Source organism: Apteryx mantelli, chromosome Z, assembly GCF_036417845.1.
Source record: "Apteryx mantelli isolate bAptMan1 chromosome Z, bAptMan1.hap1, whole genome shotgun sequence".
NCBI classification, from domain to species: Eukaryota; Metazoa; Chordata; class Aves; order Apterygiformes; family Apterygidae; genus Apteryx; species Apteryx mantelli.
The window spans coordinates 37,140,791-37,160,670 of NC_090020.1; the positions used below are offsets into that span (position 1 = coordinate 37,140,791).

At 40.4% G+C, this 19,880-nt stretch overlaps 2 protein-coding genes across 6 annotated transcripts in view; one reads left to right on the forward strand and one right to left on the reverse strand.

Moving 5' to 3' along the window:
* The window catches only part of LYRM7 (LYR motif containing 7), a 97,048-nt gene extending 82,161 nt beyond the window's left edge, over window positions 1-14,887 (reverse strand). For 2 of the 5 annotated variants that reach the window (XM_067315523.1, XM_067315524.1), the window contains exons 1-4: window positions 13,100-13,142; window positions 9,765-9,837; window positions 8,186-8,256; window positions 5,532-5,613 (exon numbers count right to left, since the gene is read on the reverse strand). In XM_067315523.1, coding sequence (XP_067171624.1) covers window positions 5,532-5,613; window positions 8,186-8,256; window positions 9,765-9,837; window positions 13,100-13,117 — 244 coding nt within the window. In that variant the 5' untranslated portion in view covers window positions 13,118-13,142. Of the gene's footprint in view, window positions 1-5,531; window positions 5,614-8,185; window positions 8,257-9,764; window positions 9,838-10,843; window positions 11,103-11,380; window positions 11,537-13,099; window positions 13,143-13,862; window positions 14,022-14,768 lie in introns of those variants that run through there. The other 3 variants (XM_067315521.1, XM_067315522.1, XM_067315520.1) reach the window with 3 other exon arrangements.
* Window positions 14,888-15,096: 209 nt separating this feature from the next.
* Window positions 15,097-19,617, forward strand: HINT1 (histidine triad nucleotide binding protein 1). Its single transcript, XM_067316165.1, has 3 exons — window positions 15,097-15,250; window positions 18,392-18,496; window positions 19,281-19,617. The coding sequence occupies exons 1-3, from the start codon at window positions 15,140-15,142 to the stop codon at window positions 19,443-19,445; spliced, it is 381 nt and encodes a 126-aa protein (XP_067172266.1). The 5' UTR covers window positions 15,097-15,139; the 3' UTR covers window positions 19,446-19,617.
* The last annotated feature ends 263 nt before the right edge of the window (window positions 19,618-19,880 follow it).

Consider the following 19,880-nt stretch of genomic DNA (forward strand, 5'->3'; position numbering starts at 1 on the left):
GTGTTGAACATACACAGTCAACATAGCACATCAAAATCATCAGGACATACTGTATGTGTGGTATATCACTAAAATGTAAACTCTACTTGTATCAGCTTAATTTGAAGCAAAATAAATAAAACCAAGAAGTTTGTATGCTAGTGAATAATGCGACTCAGACTGAAACATTTTGCAAAAAAAAATTTCAGAAAGATTGTTTAAATGACTAACAAGCTTGTAACTCAAAACTTCTTCTCTTCAGTAAGCAAAATCCTGCCTAATTTAATTTTAAAAGACTTATCACTGAATCCAAACATGACTATACACTCCTTTGTCTCAGATTCTTATTAAGAGCAGCAATGTTGCCCTGTGCACTGCTTCCAAAGTCATGACAGCACTGAATGATCTCATTTGATAGAAAAAGTATTTTGATAGAAAAAGTATATCAGTATTTTTCTTCACTATCCAAAACTAGTTTTGGCTTTTCTTTTCAAGATATATACTAAATAGTTATTTTAGAGATGTAAGTTTGCAAAAAACCCCACCAGATAGCTAAATTACATACTGTCAGCTATAATACAAAAAGCTAAGCATGAGAAAATTCTGACAGTTTCTGGGGAAACAAGCTGCAGTCACAGGTTTCAGAAACGTATCTTACCTAGCTTCTCTTTCCCCTCTATTTTTCACACAACAAAACAACTAATTACTTTTTTTTGTTTGTTTTCACTCAGGCTGAAATAAGGGCATTATACTAAGTTAAATACAGTCCAGATAAAATATTTTATAACACTGAATTTTTTCCAAGTAGGCCAGCATACTTTCTATTACAGCAAAGTGAATCTTCATCTACAAAGTTTCTAAAACAAACATGCAGCACATAATATGAAACATTATGGAAAGTAAACTTTGCAACTAAATTCACTTATTTTCATTTGCGAACAAAGAGCAATTCATCTAGCCACTTTAGAGTATACTGTGGAAGATTTTTAATGTTTTTACTATACTTTTAATAATTTAAAAAAGAGCTTATTCAGAAGCAAGTTAAGTTCACACTATTTCTTTCATTCTAAAAACTGTAAACTAGAAAACCATAAATATAAGAATGTTTTCATTTTCCATTAAATTTCCTCTCCTGGACAACTGAAAGGTTTTAAAAATTTATTTATTCTTGTTTCTGCAAATGAAAATATTTCCACCATCTTTTTATAAAATGAAGCCCAAGCCTCTTATTTAATACAAGAATAAACCAAAAAAGTAGCAAGGGAGTTAACTGTAATTCTATCAGCATGATAAAAGTCACCACAGAGTGTGAAGAGTAACAATCAGAAGGGATGATTTTGCTCTACTACAGCTTCTTTAACCATAGTTGTACTGGAATTGAACACCTGTACAATTTACTACACCTAAAAGCTCAGACAGCTTTGCTTTACAAGCAGGCAAGGATGGAAACAGCAGGATGAGATATTCAATAAAGAGGAACAGCAGTGGAAACCGCACCCATTCACAGGTACAATTTTATATAGCACACTTATGTTATTCAGCATAAATTGCTAACAAAACATGGAGCCAACTGTCTCAGATCCCTACAAATTCTGAACTTGCTTCCAGAAATTTTCTAATGGCACACTCTGTACTGCCTCTGATACTAAGTTCTAGTAAGTGCTATACTAGATTTGCCTAGTTCAAAGTGCTATCTGACAGTATTCAAAACTAGATTCTTAGGAAAGGTGCAAATGCACTAAAACCTGTTTATAGAATGGCATTTAGGGATGAACTTTCTGTTACTGATTGACATACTATGGCAAAAAGGTCCATACACTCTTCTGGGAAAGAGAGTAACTTTTATTCTTTTTATTACAATATCAAGCTGAACATCAAATTTGATCTTCTGCTTTTGTGTTTTTTGAGTAATACACTGCTGCTGGTCTCAAAGATTACTCATAACCTTTATGAATTATTTATTGTGTAAAATAAAAATACAATTCTTTTTATAAGCTTTGAATTTAAATTCTAACTTCAGCGAATGCTCTCCCGTCCTGGCATAATGAAAAGGTATAATAGGAATACCTACCATTCTATCAATTTTTATGCTATTCATTGTTATAGTATGAACTTTTATCATGATGCTTTGGAATTCCTTTCTAAACATTCCTGATATTTTACTAGATGATTACATATGAAGACTTCAAATATTTCTCACTTCAGAGTATATTCCAAACACACACATAAAATATACAACTTTCACATTATGATGTTTTGAGATTTGTTTTGCTCTTTAATATTCAGGTAAACCATAACTGATCAGTTTCTTTTTGTATCATCTCATAAAAATTACTATAGTAAAATTAATTATATGGTGATAAGCAAAGCTTACACCTACCCAAAATGAATATAGAAAAAAAATAGTAATGGGCACTACTGGAACAAGTCCAGCGAAGGGCTACAAAGATGATTTGAGTTTGACTACAAGGTATAAAAGGACTTCTCAAACTCTGAAATTTTGGATTCTGGTTTAGAGGCTTTGCATCCAGGCCATCATTGTGTCACAAATCTTCCAAGACATGATTAGGGGACTGGAGCATCTCTCTTATGAGGAAAGGCTGAGAGAGCTGGGCCTGTTTAACCTGGAGAAGAGAAGGCTGAGAGGAGATCTTATCAACGTGTACAAGCATCTGAAGGGAGGGTGTCGAGAGGATGGGACCAGACTCTTTTCAGTGGTGCCAAGCGACAGGACGCGAGGCAACAGGCACAAACTGAAACACAGACGCTTCCATCTGAACATGAGGAAAAACTTCTTCACTGTGAGGGTGACAGAGCACTGGAACAGGTTGCCCAGAGAGGTTGTGGAGTCTCCTTCCCTGGAGATATTCAAAACGCGCCTGGATGCAATCCTGTGCAAGGTGCTCTAGGTGACCCTGCTTGAGCAGGGGGGTTGGACTAGATGATCTCCAGAGGTCCCTTCCAACCTCAGCGATTCTGTGATTCTGTGATTTCCTTTTTCCAGTCTTCAGGAACCTTCCCTGATTGCCATCAGCTTTCAAGGATGATTGAGAATGGCTTTGCAATGACATCAACCAGCTCCCTCAGCACCTGTATGTGTTCATTCCATCAGGCCCCATGGATGTCTCTATGTCCAATTTGCTTAAATATTCCCTAGCCTGATCCTCCTTTACCAAAAGTAAATCTTCCTTGTTCCAGATTTTCTCACTGGTGCCAGGGACCTGGGATTCCTGAAGGCAAATTTTACCATTAAAGACAGCAAAGAAGGCATTCAAGTGTCTTGGCCTTTTCCATGTCCTTTGTCAAGAAATCTCCTGCCCCATTCATGAGCAGGCCCACATTTTTTTTTCCTTGTCTTCCTTTTGCTGCTGATATATCTCCAGAAGCCCTTCTTGTAGCCCTTCACACCCCTTGCCAGGATCAACTCCAGGTGGGCTCAGGCTTTCCTAACCCCATCCCTGCACACTCAGGCAGCATTAGAATATGAATTGGTATTAGAATATGAATGCATGTGACCTTTGCAAGAGAAGTTCTGCCTTAGAGTCTCTGTTGGAGTTCTCTGAACAGCTCTCATGAGGCTACCACAGTGTGCTTGGATTTCCAGTAGTCCCTCACCTAACACTTTTAAGAAAACAGCTGCCATATTATGAGAGAAGGTCTTGCATGGATAAATCACTGGTTAAACTGTGGAAAGTGAAGGGTAAATTAACTGTTCTCCCAATGGAGAGATGTCACAAGTGGAATTCTGCAGGCATTTTTTCTGGAATCTGTGCTGTTTAACATATATGTAAGTGACCTGGAAGAGCAGGTGAACAATGGACTGTTTTTTAATGATACTATCAAAAATAATAATATTAGAAAACTGGCCTACTGTGAAGAAGTGCAGAAGGATATTAAGAGACAGAGTAACCAGTAAAATGGCTGACAAAGTTAAATATAAAGAAATGCAATGCAAACAGGTAAAAAAAAATACTAGCTTCACACAAAGTGATGGCCTCAAAGCTGACTGGTGAGAGTGAGAGTGAATCATTCAGGTGAGAGTTCAATGAATACAAGATAAACTTTTAAATAATAAAAAAGCTAAGCACAGTGATCAGCAGCAGCTAAAAAATGAATTTTAGGATTAGGAATTACTAGGAAATGAATGGAGAACAAAAGAGAAAACGTCATCATGACATTGTTCAAATTGCTGGTTTGCTCATAGCTTGACGACTGTGTGCAGCTCTGACGCCCTCATCTTAAAAAGGCTGTAGTAGAATTAAAAAAGGTACAGAGGAGGGCAGGAGAATGATCACAGGCATTCAGCAGTTGTTTCATACAGAAGCTATCCCATAGGTGGAAAAAAAAAAAACACAGGGGAGGCAATAAGGGGCTAAAAACTCATTAGGAGCTTGGCAAAAACAGATACAGATTGACAGGTAGGAGGCAGGTTCAAAACAAATTAGAGAAAGTTATTTTCACACAAACCACAGTAAATTCTTTGTCAAAGGCACTGCGGATGCAAGAAATTTGCATGGGTGATAGGGAACAAGCACATGAGAGAGAATCCACTGAGGATATTTAAAACAGAAATGGTCTCTGGCTCAGTAAGTGTAAATAAGTAAGATGTTAATAGCTGGAGGATGTGAAAGTGCTATGGAAAGTACTCTTGGTGTGTTCCTGCTCTTTTACTGCCATTTGCTTATGACCCTGTGGAAGGCATGACACTGGTCTGGACACACCTTTGGACTAAACTAGTAAAGGTGTTCTAAAGTTAAATGTTTATTACTTTAGGGAACCTAAAATTGGAAATAGCTACAAAGATTTATAAAGACACCAGTAAACAGAAGTGAAAGGAAACAATGTAAACAACTAAAGATTTCTCCTACAGCATGCAGCTAAACCTACTATTTCTCTTGAGTTTGACTACAAGGTATAAAAGGACTTCTAAACCAGAATCCAAAATTTCAGAGTTTGAGAGGCTTTGCATCCAGGCCATCATTGTGTCACAAATCTTCCAAGACATAACTTGGTCAGGTACATTAAAATTTATAATGTCAGTACAAGGTTTTAAATAGAAGACTACACTCAAACCTAAAGGGAAAAAACTACTCTGTGGGCAGCAAACATCATAATTCTCCTCAGGTAGCTTCTACCTGTTGGGTAGCACCTACAGACACTGTGGCTGATTTAAACATACGCTGACTGAGTAGCCAGTACATGCACGTGGACTTGTCAGCTAGATGCTGTCACTGCTAATGGATAAGGAGGAAAAATGGATAACTGAGTTATAACTTCTTTTCCTCAGTGATGACATTAAAGGCAGTCTCTGCCTCTCTATCAAGCCTCCATAATTCACAAAATCTGTGTAGAAAGTTTGCATCTTTGAGGTTTCTACCTCTCATGGGTAGTGACATCAATCAACAGGCTTAAATTACCAAGTGTACAGGCAGATATATGGACAACAGACAAACATTTCCCCTTTCTGTCCCTCTGTTTAGTTTTCAAGTTTTATATTTATTTACTGAATTTCAACATCTTTTAACGTTTTTTTAACATGCAGTTTTACTCACGTATTTTGTCAGAATCTGTGTGAACTGCCTGAATAACAGAAGTTCTGAGAATCACTTCAACGTCTGAAGCTATTTTCAGAAGCTAGTAAAGGAAGAAAAATAAGAACAGAGTAACTTAAGTGACATACAATTTTCCTTACAGGCATTTTCCATACTAGAGAGCTATTCTAATATCAAAGCCAGTCAATTCTATTACTCAGAAAGCTATTGACTATCTATACATAGCTTTCATTTCGGGATCCCAGAGTACCTTACAAGTTGATATATTAGCTACCCTGATATATGTTCCCCTGAGGAAGGGAACTAGTCATCTGGTTGGTAACATGCAGCAGTAAGACCTATAAATCCAGTTAAAACTGCAAAGGAATAAGGTAGAAAACAATTACCAAAACAAGTAACTCATTTCAATGATTATAGGCACTGGCAAATGACTCAAAAGCAGCATCTGACTATCTCTAATGAGATGGGTAATCTGGCTCTTTTAACATTCCTACTCTTGTAATAAGGAGACAAAAATAGGGGCAAATTACAACAAGAGTTAGCAATCCTGAGCTTTCACAGGAAAGCAGTGCCGGAACAAGACGTTCCAATGTAAGGACTAACAGAGGCATGATTACGTGGTAAAAGCCCTGGAATTACGTCCCTCATTGACAGGATAAACAGAGGCACTCTGTCAATTTTGCTGAGTGACCAGCAGAAGCCTAGTGCTTGTTTGCGTTATACCTCTGTCAGAAATAAATGAAATTGCACAAGTGAGACACTTTGGGAGACAATGTCTATATCTATATTGGGAAGCAGGGAGTACCAACAGGAGTGAACCTTTACAGCATAAGAGTTAGGGCTGAGGATCTGACAACTACACTATCTTTCTCTGCCCCCCCTTTTCCCCTTTAAAGTGTTTGAGCTAGGTATCATCTAGTTCCCCCTACTGAATGCCCATCAGTAGCTAGAATGCATTAAGCTTGCCTTGAAGCATGATTTCCATTTCAGCTTCATCTTAAAGTAATCCAGTCACATGCTCTAAACTGCTTCACAAAACAAGCCAAATCACAGTACATGTAGACAACCAGGACAACTTAAAAAGTGCACTCCTGACCTGAACTAAAATGCTAGGGTAGATGCAGCCACTGCACCCCACAGTCTAATATTGAAAATGGTTATTCCCATCTTCTTAGGTCACTTCATACCTAAATATTTAAAGTCACACTCAAAGACATTGCAGCATTCTACTCTGGCAGAGTAAAACACATTTGGTTGGCCAATATTCAATTTTAATCTGACATCTAAAGCAAAACAGCATATCACTCCCATGTTTATACAAATAAGTGTCCAAATTCTCAAAAGTCCTATACTGTCATTTGATTCAGTTGCATTAATGTCACTTCAGCATATATATATGTTCGATAAAGACTATGACAGTTTACATGATGTTCTAGGATTCTGTAGTTCTGATAGAAGTCTAGAATTTCTTCCACTTATCCATTCAATCAATATATCAGTTAACTCATATTAAAAGGTATTATATGCATATTTTGTAGGCTGCCATTCCTAACAAATACAGATTTACAAATTACAGTAGGTATTTTTCCTGTACATCAATAACAAAAAGAACATACAATTTAACAGATCAGAAGTCCAGGACACAAATGCAGAAGTACTACTACAGGGGCCTGACAACAAGCAGATAATACTAACTAAATGCTCAGAACTATTTATGTTACTGTCCAGCAGCTGGAATGATGTAAATGTCTAGACTTATTTCTGCAATGGACAGATGGAGGCACTTCTTTCCAACATATCACCTCTCAAAGTTAGTAGAAACTGCATACAGGTGCCAACGACATTGTATAAACAGTTCCTTAAAAGGATGAATGACAATGACTAAATCATTCCCTCAGTATGGGTGGTAATAACTAAAAAATCTAAAACACAGAAGTGTCATTTGAGGCCTCTGTAGGTTTTGGAAAAATTACTCAGTAAAAAGTGCTAAAATAGCAACTGAGCAAAAGTAACTTATATAGTGTCATAACAAAATATTATATTCCTTTTGGAACATAATGTTTTCACCACAAGGAAACAGGAAACAAAAAACAGCAGTAGAATTAATACCTCTATATTATAATAAAGCCAGGACCAGTTAACAGTTCTCCCCTTGCCGCTAAAGAAGGATGCCTAACTTGTGAGCAGGAATCAAAATAAGTTTCCATCTCTGCCAATAATGCAGGATATTATTTAATTTCTCCATATCTTTGTGTACTTGTCTATACAACAAAGACAGGTAAATTTAAGTGACCCAAGCTCCAACAGATTTTCTAAGAAAAATACACAAAACATTTACACAAAAAAGCAGCAACACTAATAAAATTAGGGGAAAAAAAACTGTTTATCAACCTCAGAATAAGTGCATCAAAGTACTAGAAGGTGCTTTTTCTTTGTTTATTTTGGTGCACGCAAAATTGTATGACATAGTATATATATTTATATATCAATGGAGGTATCAATATGTTTGTAAACAAAGATCCATGGAAGCACCTTTTAGAATTTGCCTTGCTCTCTCAATGTCTCAATAAATGTTTGCATTAGTTCAGATAATCTTTCAGAAGAAGGCATGAATTTTCAGGCAAAGTGGGAAAAAAACATCAAAACAAAGGTACCTCATTTATTTTCTCTGCAGATGTCTCATTTTGGTTATTTTTGAATTCTTCGTTTATCTTTTGTCTTGCAGCTAAACAAAGTAAGGAAATAAAGCATGAACAAAACAATTTTAGCTTTACTTTTTCAGTGGCTCAAACCCCACATTCCTAAGGCCTTTCTAGCTGTCTCAGGGCAGCTTGTTAACCTGGTTTATGTCTACAATCCTTGGGCTACCTACTTCTTTCCATTAAAAGAAAAATTTCATCCCCTTCCTTGTGCCTTCAACCCCAAGTTTTAATACAAGATTTCCATGGAATTCACATGATAGTGTCTTATTTTGATTTGATTGGTATAGGGATAAAATATAATGCTATGACTGCTCATCTAGTATTCTGAGATTTAAAAAGAATTAACATACAGACACCATTACTAAAAGTTTCCATTACTATAGAAGCAATATTGATCCCTTGAACAGCCACTGTACATAAAGAGGACCAAGTCAAATGCTTAGCACAGTTAAACATGTTTTGACTGGACTGAGGGGTGGGGGGAGAAGCTAAAAAATCCCAGAAAGATCACCAAGGCTCCAAAAAGAGACATTTTCAGCAACATTATACTTAAGAAATATGGCACAAATCTAACAATGAGGTTTTTGTTTCAACTTATAGGATGTCTGGTTATGGACACAGAGGTTTCCTCAATGACTGCCTATTAAAACTGGAAGGCAGTCATTTAAAGGAAGATTATTTTAGGAATTACTCACTTTCTAACTATATTATTTTGCCTACTACCCAACTGTGTTGTCACTAATCCCCCTAAATTTCTTCTCTCTTACAAAATATGCACAAACACATATGGTAAAGAAAACCAGAATGAATGTTAATTCTCTCCCCTCCATCTATTTTTTCCATAAACTGGAATTAACATACCCTGCCTCACATTAGCACTGTTGCTTCTGTTAACAGGACAAAATAGCATTAATGACTTGATATCCTCTGTCTTTGCCACACACTCTCACAACAAACACAAGGGAAAAAATGGTGAAGTTGCAAAGAAAAGTGAGAAAGAACCAAATACAGTTAATCATTTCTCTTGAATGGCTAAACTGGATGAGACAGGGAAATTATTGTTGAAATTACAGCTACCTTTAGTTGACATAAGCCAATCCTGATAACAGAAGAAGTACTCCTGTCTCCTTCCCTTGCATTTTGGTTCTTTCATCACCTACTCACTGGTCCCAACAGAAGCATTAGCATAGTTATGTACTACCGGGCACTGCAAAATTAATTTGAGTTAACATCAGCCACCTCCACATCCTCCAAAACAGTGGTAATTTTTAGCTCCCTTCTCCACCTTTTATATAAAATTTTTCTTTGGGGGGGGGGAGGGGTGCATGACAGAACCCTCCCAGCAACATGCATGTGACTCCCTCAACTGATTTGGAGCTGATTAGAGGCCCTATCAAGTCTTCACAGCCACAATGACGGTTACTTTAAGAATCAAATATACTCAGGCAATGTAACACTCAAGGAGAAGAAAGTTTCACAGAAAGAGAGAGGTGAGCATTTACCACAAAAAAAAACAAAAAAAAACCCTTACCTTCTAGGGCTCTGGTATCATTTTTAAAAACCTCTTGTCGGGTTCTGTGTAACAATTTAAAAAGCTTCAAAACCTGTCAACAAAATATCAGTAGAATTTGTTTGCTAACAAGATTCTTATTTTAAATGAGCATGTTGCAATTAAGGATATTTTGCTTGATATTTTATGTTCTTTCATTTAGTATGTAACTTGGCTGGAAATCAGTTTCTCAGATACTATGTCTCAATTCTTGATCAAATAATCCACAGATAAAGCAGCTGGAAATCAAGGAAATCAAAATCCTAGACAGTTCTGGATGTTTCAAATTCATCTGAGATGCAAGAGACTACTGTCACTACACTTATAAATAATCACTTTGCATGACAAGGATCTAATCCTGAAAATACATTCATGCAAACATATTTCTCATGACAATATCAGAAAAAACAAAACAATACAATCAGAATAACTGTACAAGTCAAGGCACCTAAACAGACTTTCAAGGGTATATAGTTGGATTTAATACTCTGATTACAAAGAAAGAAATGTAAATGGCTGAAGTATTCTCACATGTGAGAAAAGAGAATTTTAAAAGGGTCTCAACTAGCAGATTAACTAATTAGCACAATTATTTTTAATATCTCTGTATAATGCTTAGGTATGATCTTCTACAGGTGACATGGCAAAACCAACACAAAACAAAGTCCTTCCCTAAAAATAACTATCAGGTCAGCAAACAAAAACCTCAGTAAGAACAAACATCCAGAAAGATTAGGATTTACAATGTAGAGATGACAGACCTCAGTATGGATGTAATGCAAAACTATGGAGAATGACAGCTCATAGACATATGGTTTTGGCTGTTTATTCATACATACTGTCATGACTTACAGGAAATGCCAGGAAATCCTGACAATCACCGACAAGCACCAAAAAGTCTGAGAACATTTTAAAGTTAATTTTAGTACTTCCTTGTGTGTTTAGGCACCTCTAGAAGGCACAATTTTAGGTATTTTCTCATAATCTTAGATTGTTTTCTCACAATCAATATTCTAAAAATTTCTTAGAAGAAACACAGACTGTATCTAAGAAATGACCACCTTCTTCGTTAGCATGCTTTGTATCTGTGAGCTGGAGATGCAAACAAGTCTATCCCCTTGAAGCAAAAGAGCAGTGACATGTGACAGCAGCCAATAAATATATCCCAGCAGGGCTCTGAAAAAAGTGTTGCTCATACTTTCAATCTCTCTATGACAGAGAGAGATGGCAAGCTTCTCTGAAAGTTATTACTCCCAACAGGTATCAATACATTTTTAGATTTTCAAGCTAAGTTCTCGCCCTCAGCTCAGCTGTTACTTGGCTACACCTTAAGACAATTCATCCAGAAGTGTACACGCACAACATGACAGTTAAGAAGGGGAAGAAGTCATAAAATAGTAAGAACAGGTAATCTTCCAGTTTAATACTGCTTCTATAACATAACAGTATCAAGGAACTACTTACAATATTAAGGGACAACTTACAAATAGCAACAAATTCAAATGTCGCTTTACTTCAATGGAGTAAAGTGCTTTATAATTGCTATTGTAATTTATGACTAAACATGCTGCTGTTGAGCATACTTCTGGATTACAGACCTTTCTGGAAAGAAGATAAACTAGTGCATTCCCAGTCATTTAAATCTTGGGGATGTTTCTTTAAGTTAAAAACTTCCATCACTTTTACAAGACTTAAAGCATAATCTGACAAACAAATGTGAGCAAACACATATAAAAGAGCACATTAACTCCTTTTTGCCTTTCTTGTCCTTAATAATTCACAGCTAACCAGGACTAGGCTGTCTTCAATTGCAGTGTTCCCTCCGTGGCTAAAACTGTGGAAAGTAGAATGGATAGAATTAAGAGATAGCATATAAGTTCTTTCTTCTATAGGCATATTTTAGGAGATTTGACTAAATTATTTGAACAGTATGTCTTGAAATATTTTTAGCCTGTAATATTTTACCATCTCTGCAAATAGCAAAGTTAATATTACAACTATTTTGAATCAAAGACATATGTAAGGTGAAAACAGAGGCCATATTTTCTGATTATTTCAAACTCTTTCTTCAGTCAGTACTTTTCAGATATCTTCCTCTAGTGCTTTTTGCTATTTGCTTATTTGTGCAAACCCCACACGATGTTTTGCATAACATCAGGTCACAGAAGTTAGAAGGATAACATTAGATGATTTCAAGGCAGGGTCTACCAGTGCACTGACTCCTTCCAGCACTGTAGTCATCTAGCAAAACACGTAACCCCCATAATAACCCATTAGGCTTTATAACACTTCTGTTCTGAGACAGGGGGTTCAAATCCCCCAAAAAGCAGGCTACATTGGAAAAAATGAAAGGTTGAGATAAGCACCTGCTTTTCTGCCATTGCTTTTCTACACCTTCCCATCATAATTCATTGTTAATGAATTTCAGCCACTACTTCACTGCCCTCTCTCAGCTTCTGCCTCTTTTTTCCATGATGGCCTTCGCATACAAAAGCCCACCTTCTATCACCAGCTGTCCTTCTAGTCCTAAAGCCTCTGCTTGTTGATGCTATAAATGCTAGCAAATGTTAGGAAGAAAGGTCCTACCCTGCAGTGAAATTTAAGAAAAAATTCCCCAGCATCTCTAAGTATACAAATACATTGCAAATCCAATTAGTATTTACATTTTCAGGCTGCAAATCCGAGGGGGAACATAGCCTGTCTTCTTCAGTGCTGTGCACATTACCATCAACTCAAAACAACTGAGCACCAAGCTCAAGCTCAAGACTGACAAAAAACCGCGATCCTATTTGCACATCGTGACATTAAGCCGTCCAGGGCACGCCTTCCCTCAATATCTGTGGCACGCTAAAGCACGACTAACTCGGAAAAAGTTTAAATGCTTTATTCTAAGTGGCCCCGCACCTCCTGCCAGCTCTCCTTTCCCCTCTGACAAGCAGCCCATCCCCGGGGGCGGGCCCTGCTTCTGGCCCCGGGCAGCCAGGCGCGGGCGCAGCGCTCCTCTGCCCTCCGCTGCCGGCCGTAGAGCGGCCCGGGCCGCCCCGCACGGCTCCTCTCCACCCCTTCCCCACAGGCTCCGTCTCCACTTCACTGGAGGCGACTCCGAGCATCGGGGAGGCCGCAGGGGCAGAGGATGCCCGCCCGCCCGCCCTCCTCAGATGCCGCGGCCAGGCCAGGGCTCCGCCAAGAGGGGCCACACGTCCCCCGGCCTCAGAGCAGCTCCCCCAGCTACCGGCAGCGGAGCACCCGCTAGCGCCAGTGGCGACGGTTACGCCGCCCGCCCCGCCACGAGGGCCGCGCACGCGCGCCACGCTCACCTGCCCGCGGCTCCCCATAGCGAACGCCGCCCCGCCCGCCCGCCGCCGCCGCCGCCGCCGCGCCACCGCGCCACGCCCCCTCCCCGCGCGCTCAGCAACAGCCAATCGGAAGACGCCGCCCCGAGGTCCGTGGCCACCTCCTTTTCCGCCAGGAAGACGGGAGCAGTTACCGGAAGTGACGTAACAAACCTTCCAGCGCGCCCCAACGCCAAGGCGTTTCCGAGCGTCCCCGCCAATACTGCTCCCCCGGGCCGCGCTGGCCCCCAACCTCGTTCCGCGCTGGGCTTCCCCGTCTGCACTGAGGCATCAATATTTCACCTTAGGAAGGGTCTCTCTGTCACCACGAGAGCTCGGAGCTTTAAAGAGAAACACCGAAGTCAGGGTTTTGTGTTGTCTATATGGTAACAAGCCTCTAAGTGCTTTTTGGGGTACAACAAAGCATGCCTAAATAACACAACACCAGTGCAAACCAGGTCCCCCAACATAATGATGAGAGACAGATGAATATCAAGATAAAGCTAGGGGAAGGCAATGCTGGACAATGCCACAACAACTAGGCACTAACACTACCAGTGTGATACCAGCTGGGTAATGGCAGCCCCCCTCCTGCTGCCACCCAGCGACCCACCATTCCAACCAACACTGCTTGCAGGGCCACAGCAACAGCAGGCGGCTGCACAGGTACCGGGGAGCTGCAGGGCTCCCAGCACAATCACATTAACTGGGGAGCAAAGAAAGGTTTTTACAGCTTTAGCATGCTTACCAGTAGCTTCTCCGAAAAGCTTAATGACATCATAATTCTTGCTGGGATCATGAGGCCTTTTCTGATGCGACTAACGTAAATGATTCAAATGGTGTTGTCTTTCACCATGCCAAGACCTATTAAGAGACTCCTGTTGGCTCAACAGGAGTTGAATGGAACCTTGAAAATAATAAAAGGGACCCACATAGAACTGTGCACAATGCTAGACTTTTGTATATCTTAATCATTTTCAGGCAAGGTTTAAATTGTAGTGCCAACAATCCTAGAGCCAAACTATGAACGACATAAAAATAAACATACATTACTAGTTTTCTTCTGAAAAAAAATCTCATCACTTCAGACACTTAATTAGAAAGCCATCAATTTACAACCAACACATTTATTTTACACAGCTGCCTTTTATTCCCCAGAAGTGTTCAACTGCATTTAAACTCCATTTCTATTCCTTAAAAATGCTGACATTGGCATAATCAAGGTTTATTAATCAGAACTGACATGAAATATATATATGTTTTTAACATCTTTTCTCATGGAAAGAATATTCTGGACAAAATTGAAACAATTATCATATTTTTACTCCTACTAAAGCTGATAGATATGAATCCAATTTAAGTTTAGAAAGACTTAGGTATGCTTCTTTGGATGAGTTGAAGAGAAGTTACACACTTTAGTACCAGAATTATACCTGATGTTACGTGCCAGGGCCCTGTGAACACTAACAAGCCTCAACGGCCCTGACCAGCCTCACCTGGGACACCGCTCACACACCCTGTTCACGGGCCCAGGAGTCCCTTTCTGCCCAGCCTGGGGCCGCCAGGCTCTGCCCGGCCACGGGCCCCGCGGAGGCGGCCCCCAGCCCGCGGCCGACCGCCTAGACCCCAGCGGGCTGCACCTGACGCCGCTTACCCTCACAGGGCCCGGCCCATGGATTCGCTATGGCGACAAGCGGCGTTTCCGGACTTAACGCCCGCACCGCGCCGGGGCTCCAGCCACGCTGCTTTCGCACTGCGCGGGTCACTGGGCAGATCCCTCCGCGGAGCCCCCCCCCCCTCCCCCCCCCCCCTCCGGATCCCTCCGCGCGCTCCTCAACCCTGATAAGCACCGCGGCGGCCAGAGCACACGCGCCGCCTGGGCGGGACAAGCGCAAAGGGCAGGCGAGAAGGCCAATCACGACGCGAGGCCGGCCGGCGGCGGTCCTGCCGCCCAATGAGCGCCGGGAGGGGCGTGGCCGGGGAGGAAGTGCTGAGGCGGCGGGCGTCGCGCAGGAGGGCGCCGCCATGGCTGACGAGATCAGCAAGGCGCAGGCCGCCTGCCCAGGCGGTGACACCATCTTCGGCAAGATCATCCGCAAGGAGATCCCCGCCAACATCATCTACGAGGATGAGCAGGTGCGGGCGGGCGGTGGCAGCTCTCCCCGGGGCGCGGCCGCCCCCGCTCGCGGCAGGTGGCGGTGCTGTGGGGGGGCCGGGCCCGGGCTCAGGCCCGGCCGGGTCGTGGCGGGCGCTCCCTCCCTCCCCGGCGCATCCCCGAAACGTCGCCTGTGTGCGGGTGGGGACGGCTCCTGGCACTGCAGCCTCTGGTCTCGGGGCGCCCTTGCACAGCCAGGCGGCAGCCGCAGGTGTTTGCCGCGTCATGCCGCTTTGGCGGAGCGCTTCTTGTGGGCTTTGCCGCTGAGGGACGGGAGCGGTCGCTTCTCGTGTGAAGTGTCGCGGTGGGATGGGAGTCCCGGAAAGCTCAGGTTGAGCACCCGCAGTCAGTCCCCTTGTGCGTCCCAGGTGTAGGTATCTAAACCGCGCGCTTCTAAATAGTGAGTGTAGCTAGCTATTTCTTCCTGTCAGAAATGCTGATGTTGACGGATCTCAAAATAGCTTTATAGAGACTTCACAGCTCTGCCGCGCCGGGTTTTGGTTATGAACCACCAAACTGAGTTATTGAAGAATTACTTCTTTTCATATTCTTCTTAAATTCTGGAAACTACTCATCCCCCAGGCTGCAAAAGTGCCTCTGGTCTGGTGGGAAATGGGACCAGTGAAGTGGGACCACGTTAAGCATGCTTGAAAAATTTGCTGATGCACTGCAGTGCTCTAGGAACCAAATGATCCAGTTTGATTCTGAAGAAGAATGTAGATGTTAGCCGTAAGATGTTAACTTTAAATTAGTATCCAATATGATTATTATTTTTTTTAATACTAAGCATTTTGAAAATAGGGTTTATCTATAGTATAGAAAATGGGCTCTTAGTAAAAGGTGCTGTTTGCCTGATCTGTGTGCTTAATAGCACTGTTCCAAGTGATGCATTGGGTTTTTTAATGGACCACAATAGCATTGTAGCTGCCATCTGTTTGCCAGAATGTTGGAAATGTGCACTGCTTTCCAAAAAATCGTTCTTGTGGTAATGCTGTGATTACAAAAAAGTATGCTTCCTTTCTTTTGTCAAGGTGAAATATGCATTAGCTTTTTCCTCAGCTGTGCTGACTACAGCAATGTAATCTCAACAGCGTGCTTGATTGAGAAATAGGCTACAAACTTTAATATGATGAGTGACTTGGGAGTAGATAATCTACTCTGACTGCCATGAATCCAGAATATTTTCTGGAAGACTAATTGTTTGCAGTATCTCACTTGATTTTAATTTAAAATATGCAGGAATTTAGAACTACTTTTAGAGTTTAGTTGATTATAGTGAGTGATCTTTGATTCACTTTGTTCACTGCACTGAAGATCTGTTTACTGTTGACAGGAAATATTATGTACAGGGACATAAAGAAGATTAATTAATCATTAATTGATATACAGTGCAAAGGAGATGAAAAAAGTACAAAGTCTCTGTGGAATTAAGCCTTATCAGTGCTATTGCACCTGAAATAAAAATAAACAAAGCACCCTGAAACGAAGATTGGTGTTCCTGTGCATTCACAGGCTTTCTGTGATTATGCGTTTGTTCAAAACTTCTGCTCTCTGCCCCATAGAAAATGATTTGCCACTCATCTACTTCATTAAATTCTTTGATTCAGCTTAGCCATTTGTCTTCTGTCTCTATATAAACCACACAGATTAAGAAACTTGGAAAATCTGGAAAACCATTTAGGAAGTGATCAACCTAAATGAATTTTTAGCAATTGTGTGCAGACTACTTCCATTCATCCATTCTTTTTTAATCCACCCTTTCAGTTTGGGAAAAACAAGCAGTTAATCAAGACAGATTTACAACTGGGCATCATCTACATAGGGGTGGCTTAAGGGAGGGCATATTGGAGGTATACAAGATAATTGCTAGAGTAAGTGAAGTTAGGGCTTCTCATCACCTTTACTCTTGGCAAAGGCCACAGGTGTTCTGTATAGAATTGAAAAGCAATAGAGTTGCGAGTGAATAGGAAATTCTGTTTACTGATGCACAGATAACTGAAAGCATCTAGGAAATACATATTTTGAGGAATCTAAATTATGTGTTAGAAGTATGCACTCTTACTTTGGGGCATAATTTGACCATAATTTGCACAAAGTTTTGATGTTAAGTCTTATGAGTAAGCCAGAGGTCCTCAATGGTTAGCAGTAGGAGTGGCTATGGGTGGTACAGCATGGGCATCTCTAGGCTGTGGTTGTTGCAGTAGCAATTTCTGATTCTGTGATTGGCCATTTGCATAAACAGCATGTCTCCCTTTCCTTCCCTTTTTGCCTTCTCTTCTACTTCTCTACATATTGGAAGTCTCTAATCTAAAATGCTCACCTCTCTCCTTGGCCTCATCATTTTGCATGCAGAATTGTGCTTCTGGAGGTAAATGCTTGTATTGAGATTGCTTTAATGTGACTTAGTGAATTGCTGCGTGCAGTTTCTCATTTCTAGTAATTTTGGTACTTCCATAAAATTAGTTGGGAGTTACCTTCATCCTACGGGTAGGTGTTCGTGTTAGAAAAGTGACACGCTTGTCTCAATTTGGAGAGGTCTAAAGCCTTAATACGTTATTTTAAAAATTCTTTCTCTGACATACCTGGTGTTATTGAGGATAGAGTTTTAATACAGCCTCAGTCAGGTAACTCCAGGTTCTTTGAAAATGCCTTCCTACATCTGACCAAGGCAATATTCAGATGTAACTGAAAGACTGTTAGCAATTGTTTGCCATTTGGATTATTAAACAGGGCCTTAAGAAGAGGGTGAAATAAGCGTGAATGTACTTTTTATAGGAAGGAATGTATGCAGTCAGCTCTCTAAGTTGTTATGCATATAAGAAAATAATAAATCATGAAGCTAATTGACTGGTAACTTTTTCTCATTGAGAATGCTATCACCTTTTAAATAATACTCAACCCCCTCCCCAACATTCTGTGTTTATACCTGCAGTTCCCTATAAATAGGTATTTGTGCATAGCAAGTGGAGATCTTTAATAAGAAGAAAAATCAACATCTTTGCTTGCATTTGGGTTATCTGATATTCTACTTCTGTATATGTTTATTGGGCCATATTGATTTGATTAAACTATTACCTTTCTCTGAAAGCAAACTACATTTTAACTGTTTACTCTTTTTCCAGTGCCTTGCGTTCCATGATATTTCACCCCAAGCTCCAACGCATTTTCTAGTGGTTCCTAAGAAGCCAATTGTCAGATTGTCTGAAGCAGAAGACTCTGATGAATCTGTAAGTATTGTGGAAGCTTTTTGTATGCCAAACTGTGCGTGTGATTAGTTCAAAATCTACTAGACTCTTCCCCATCCCCTCTTTTCCCTTTGACACTACAAAGAGGCAAAGTAGGCTGTTTCAGCTTTTCTGACACCATAATCCTTTGCCTCTAGCTTATAACAGCAATGGAATTTTTCAGTCAAAATAGTGATATAAAGTAATGCTCATCTCTGGATGTGAATTTCTAGTGCAAAAAGCTATGTTGTGAAATATAGCCTGATAATCTGTTTTCATGGCTTATAATAAATAGTACTTATTCTAATATGGAGAATAGGGCTGGGGGTTTTTGGCAGGGTGGAGGTGAAGAAAGGGTAAGTTGTTTGAGAGGTGCTGAATATTTAATTTGTAACTATAAAAATGAAGTTCAAAGATGTTGTAAACCCATGCAAGACAACATAAAGTTTCTTTTCCACCAGAATTACTTACATTGCCTGAAGAAATAATGGGGACTTTAACCCTGAGAAAAATTTAGCTTCTGTGACTCTTTTGTAGTCCATTACTGCCTAGCTCGAAAAAATTCGGTAGCTCTTTTTCCTGTCTTACGCATGATCAGTCTTTGTAGCTTTACTTGGAAAGTGTCAGTTGCAGACAGACAGCAATTTGGAGAGCAATGGTTGAATTACAAGGAATTGGCTAACTAGCTTCTCTGAATGGTTCTCTACTCTCATTCCTTCCCTTCCCTCCCTTTCCCCTCTTTGTATGTTTTTTTCTTTTTTTTTTTCTTTTTTTTTCTCTCCTCCAGCTTCTTGGGCATTTAATGATTGTTGGCAAGAAGTGTGCTGCTGACCTGGGCCTGACCAAAGGATTCCGGATGGTTGTGAATGAAGGGCCTGAGGGTGGGCAGTCTGTCTATCATGTACATCTCCATGTTCTGGGTGGTCGTCAGTTGGGCTGGCCTCCTGGCTAAGATTTTTACACCACAAGAATTACTGCATGTGTACAAACCACCACTGAATAGATTTATTACATTGCCCATCAATCTAGCCACTGTTAATGTACATTCTTTTTTGATGTGTGTCTATGAAGGGTAATAAAAGCTCTGAACAGCAGTTGCACAATAAAGATTTAGCATATGGGAATCATCTGTCTTGTGTGTCTTACTGATGGAAACAGTTCTGCAAGTTAAAATGGTGTCTCCCCTGAGCATAAGTGTGTAGAATGTTTTAATCTGCTAATAACAATGTTTATAGATACTGCTTTGCCCAATCATTTGAAACCTGAAAACTCAACTGCTTAGAGACTAATCTTTTGTGTCTTGTAGGAAGAAAACTTATAAAGTTTTTGAATGTGATATGTAAATATACATAGAACCTGTGTAGGCAGCTGTTAAAACTTAAAAACC

What these genes read in the sequence shown, in the direction of transcription:
- HINT1 (XM_067316165.1), top strand. Translation starts at nt 15,140, where the DNA reads ATGGCTGACGAGATCAGCAAGGCGCAGGCCGCCTGCCCAGGCGGTGAC. An exon ending in TCATCTACGAGGATGAGCAG is followed by an intron (nt 15,251 to 18,391) that starts GTGCGGGCGGGC and finishes CTCTTTTTCCAG; the next exon opens with TGCCTTGCGTTCCATGATAT. An exon ending in CAGAAGACTCTGATGAATCT is followed by an intron (nt 18,497 to 19,280) that starts GTAAGTATTGTG and finishes TCTCTCCTCCAG; the next exon opens with CTTCTTGGGCATTTAATGAT.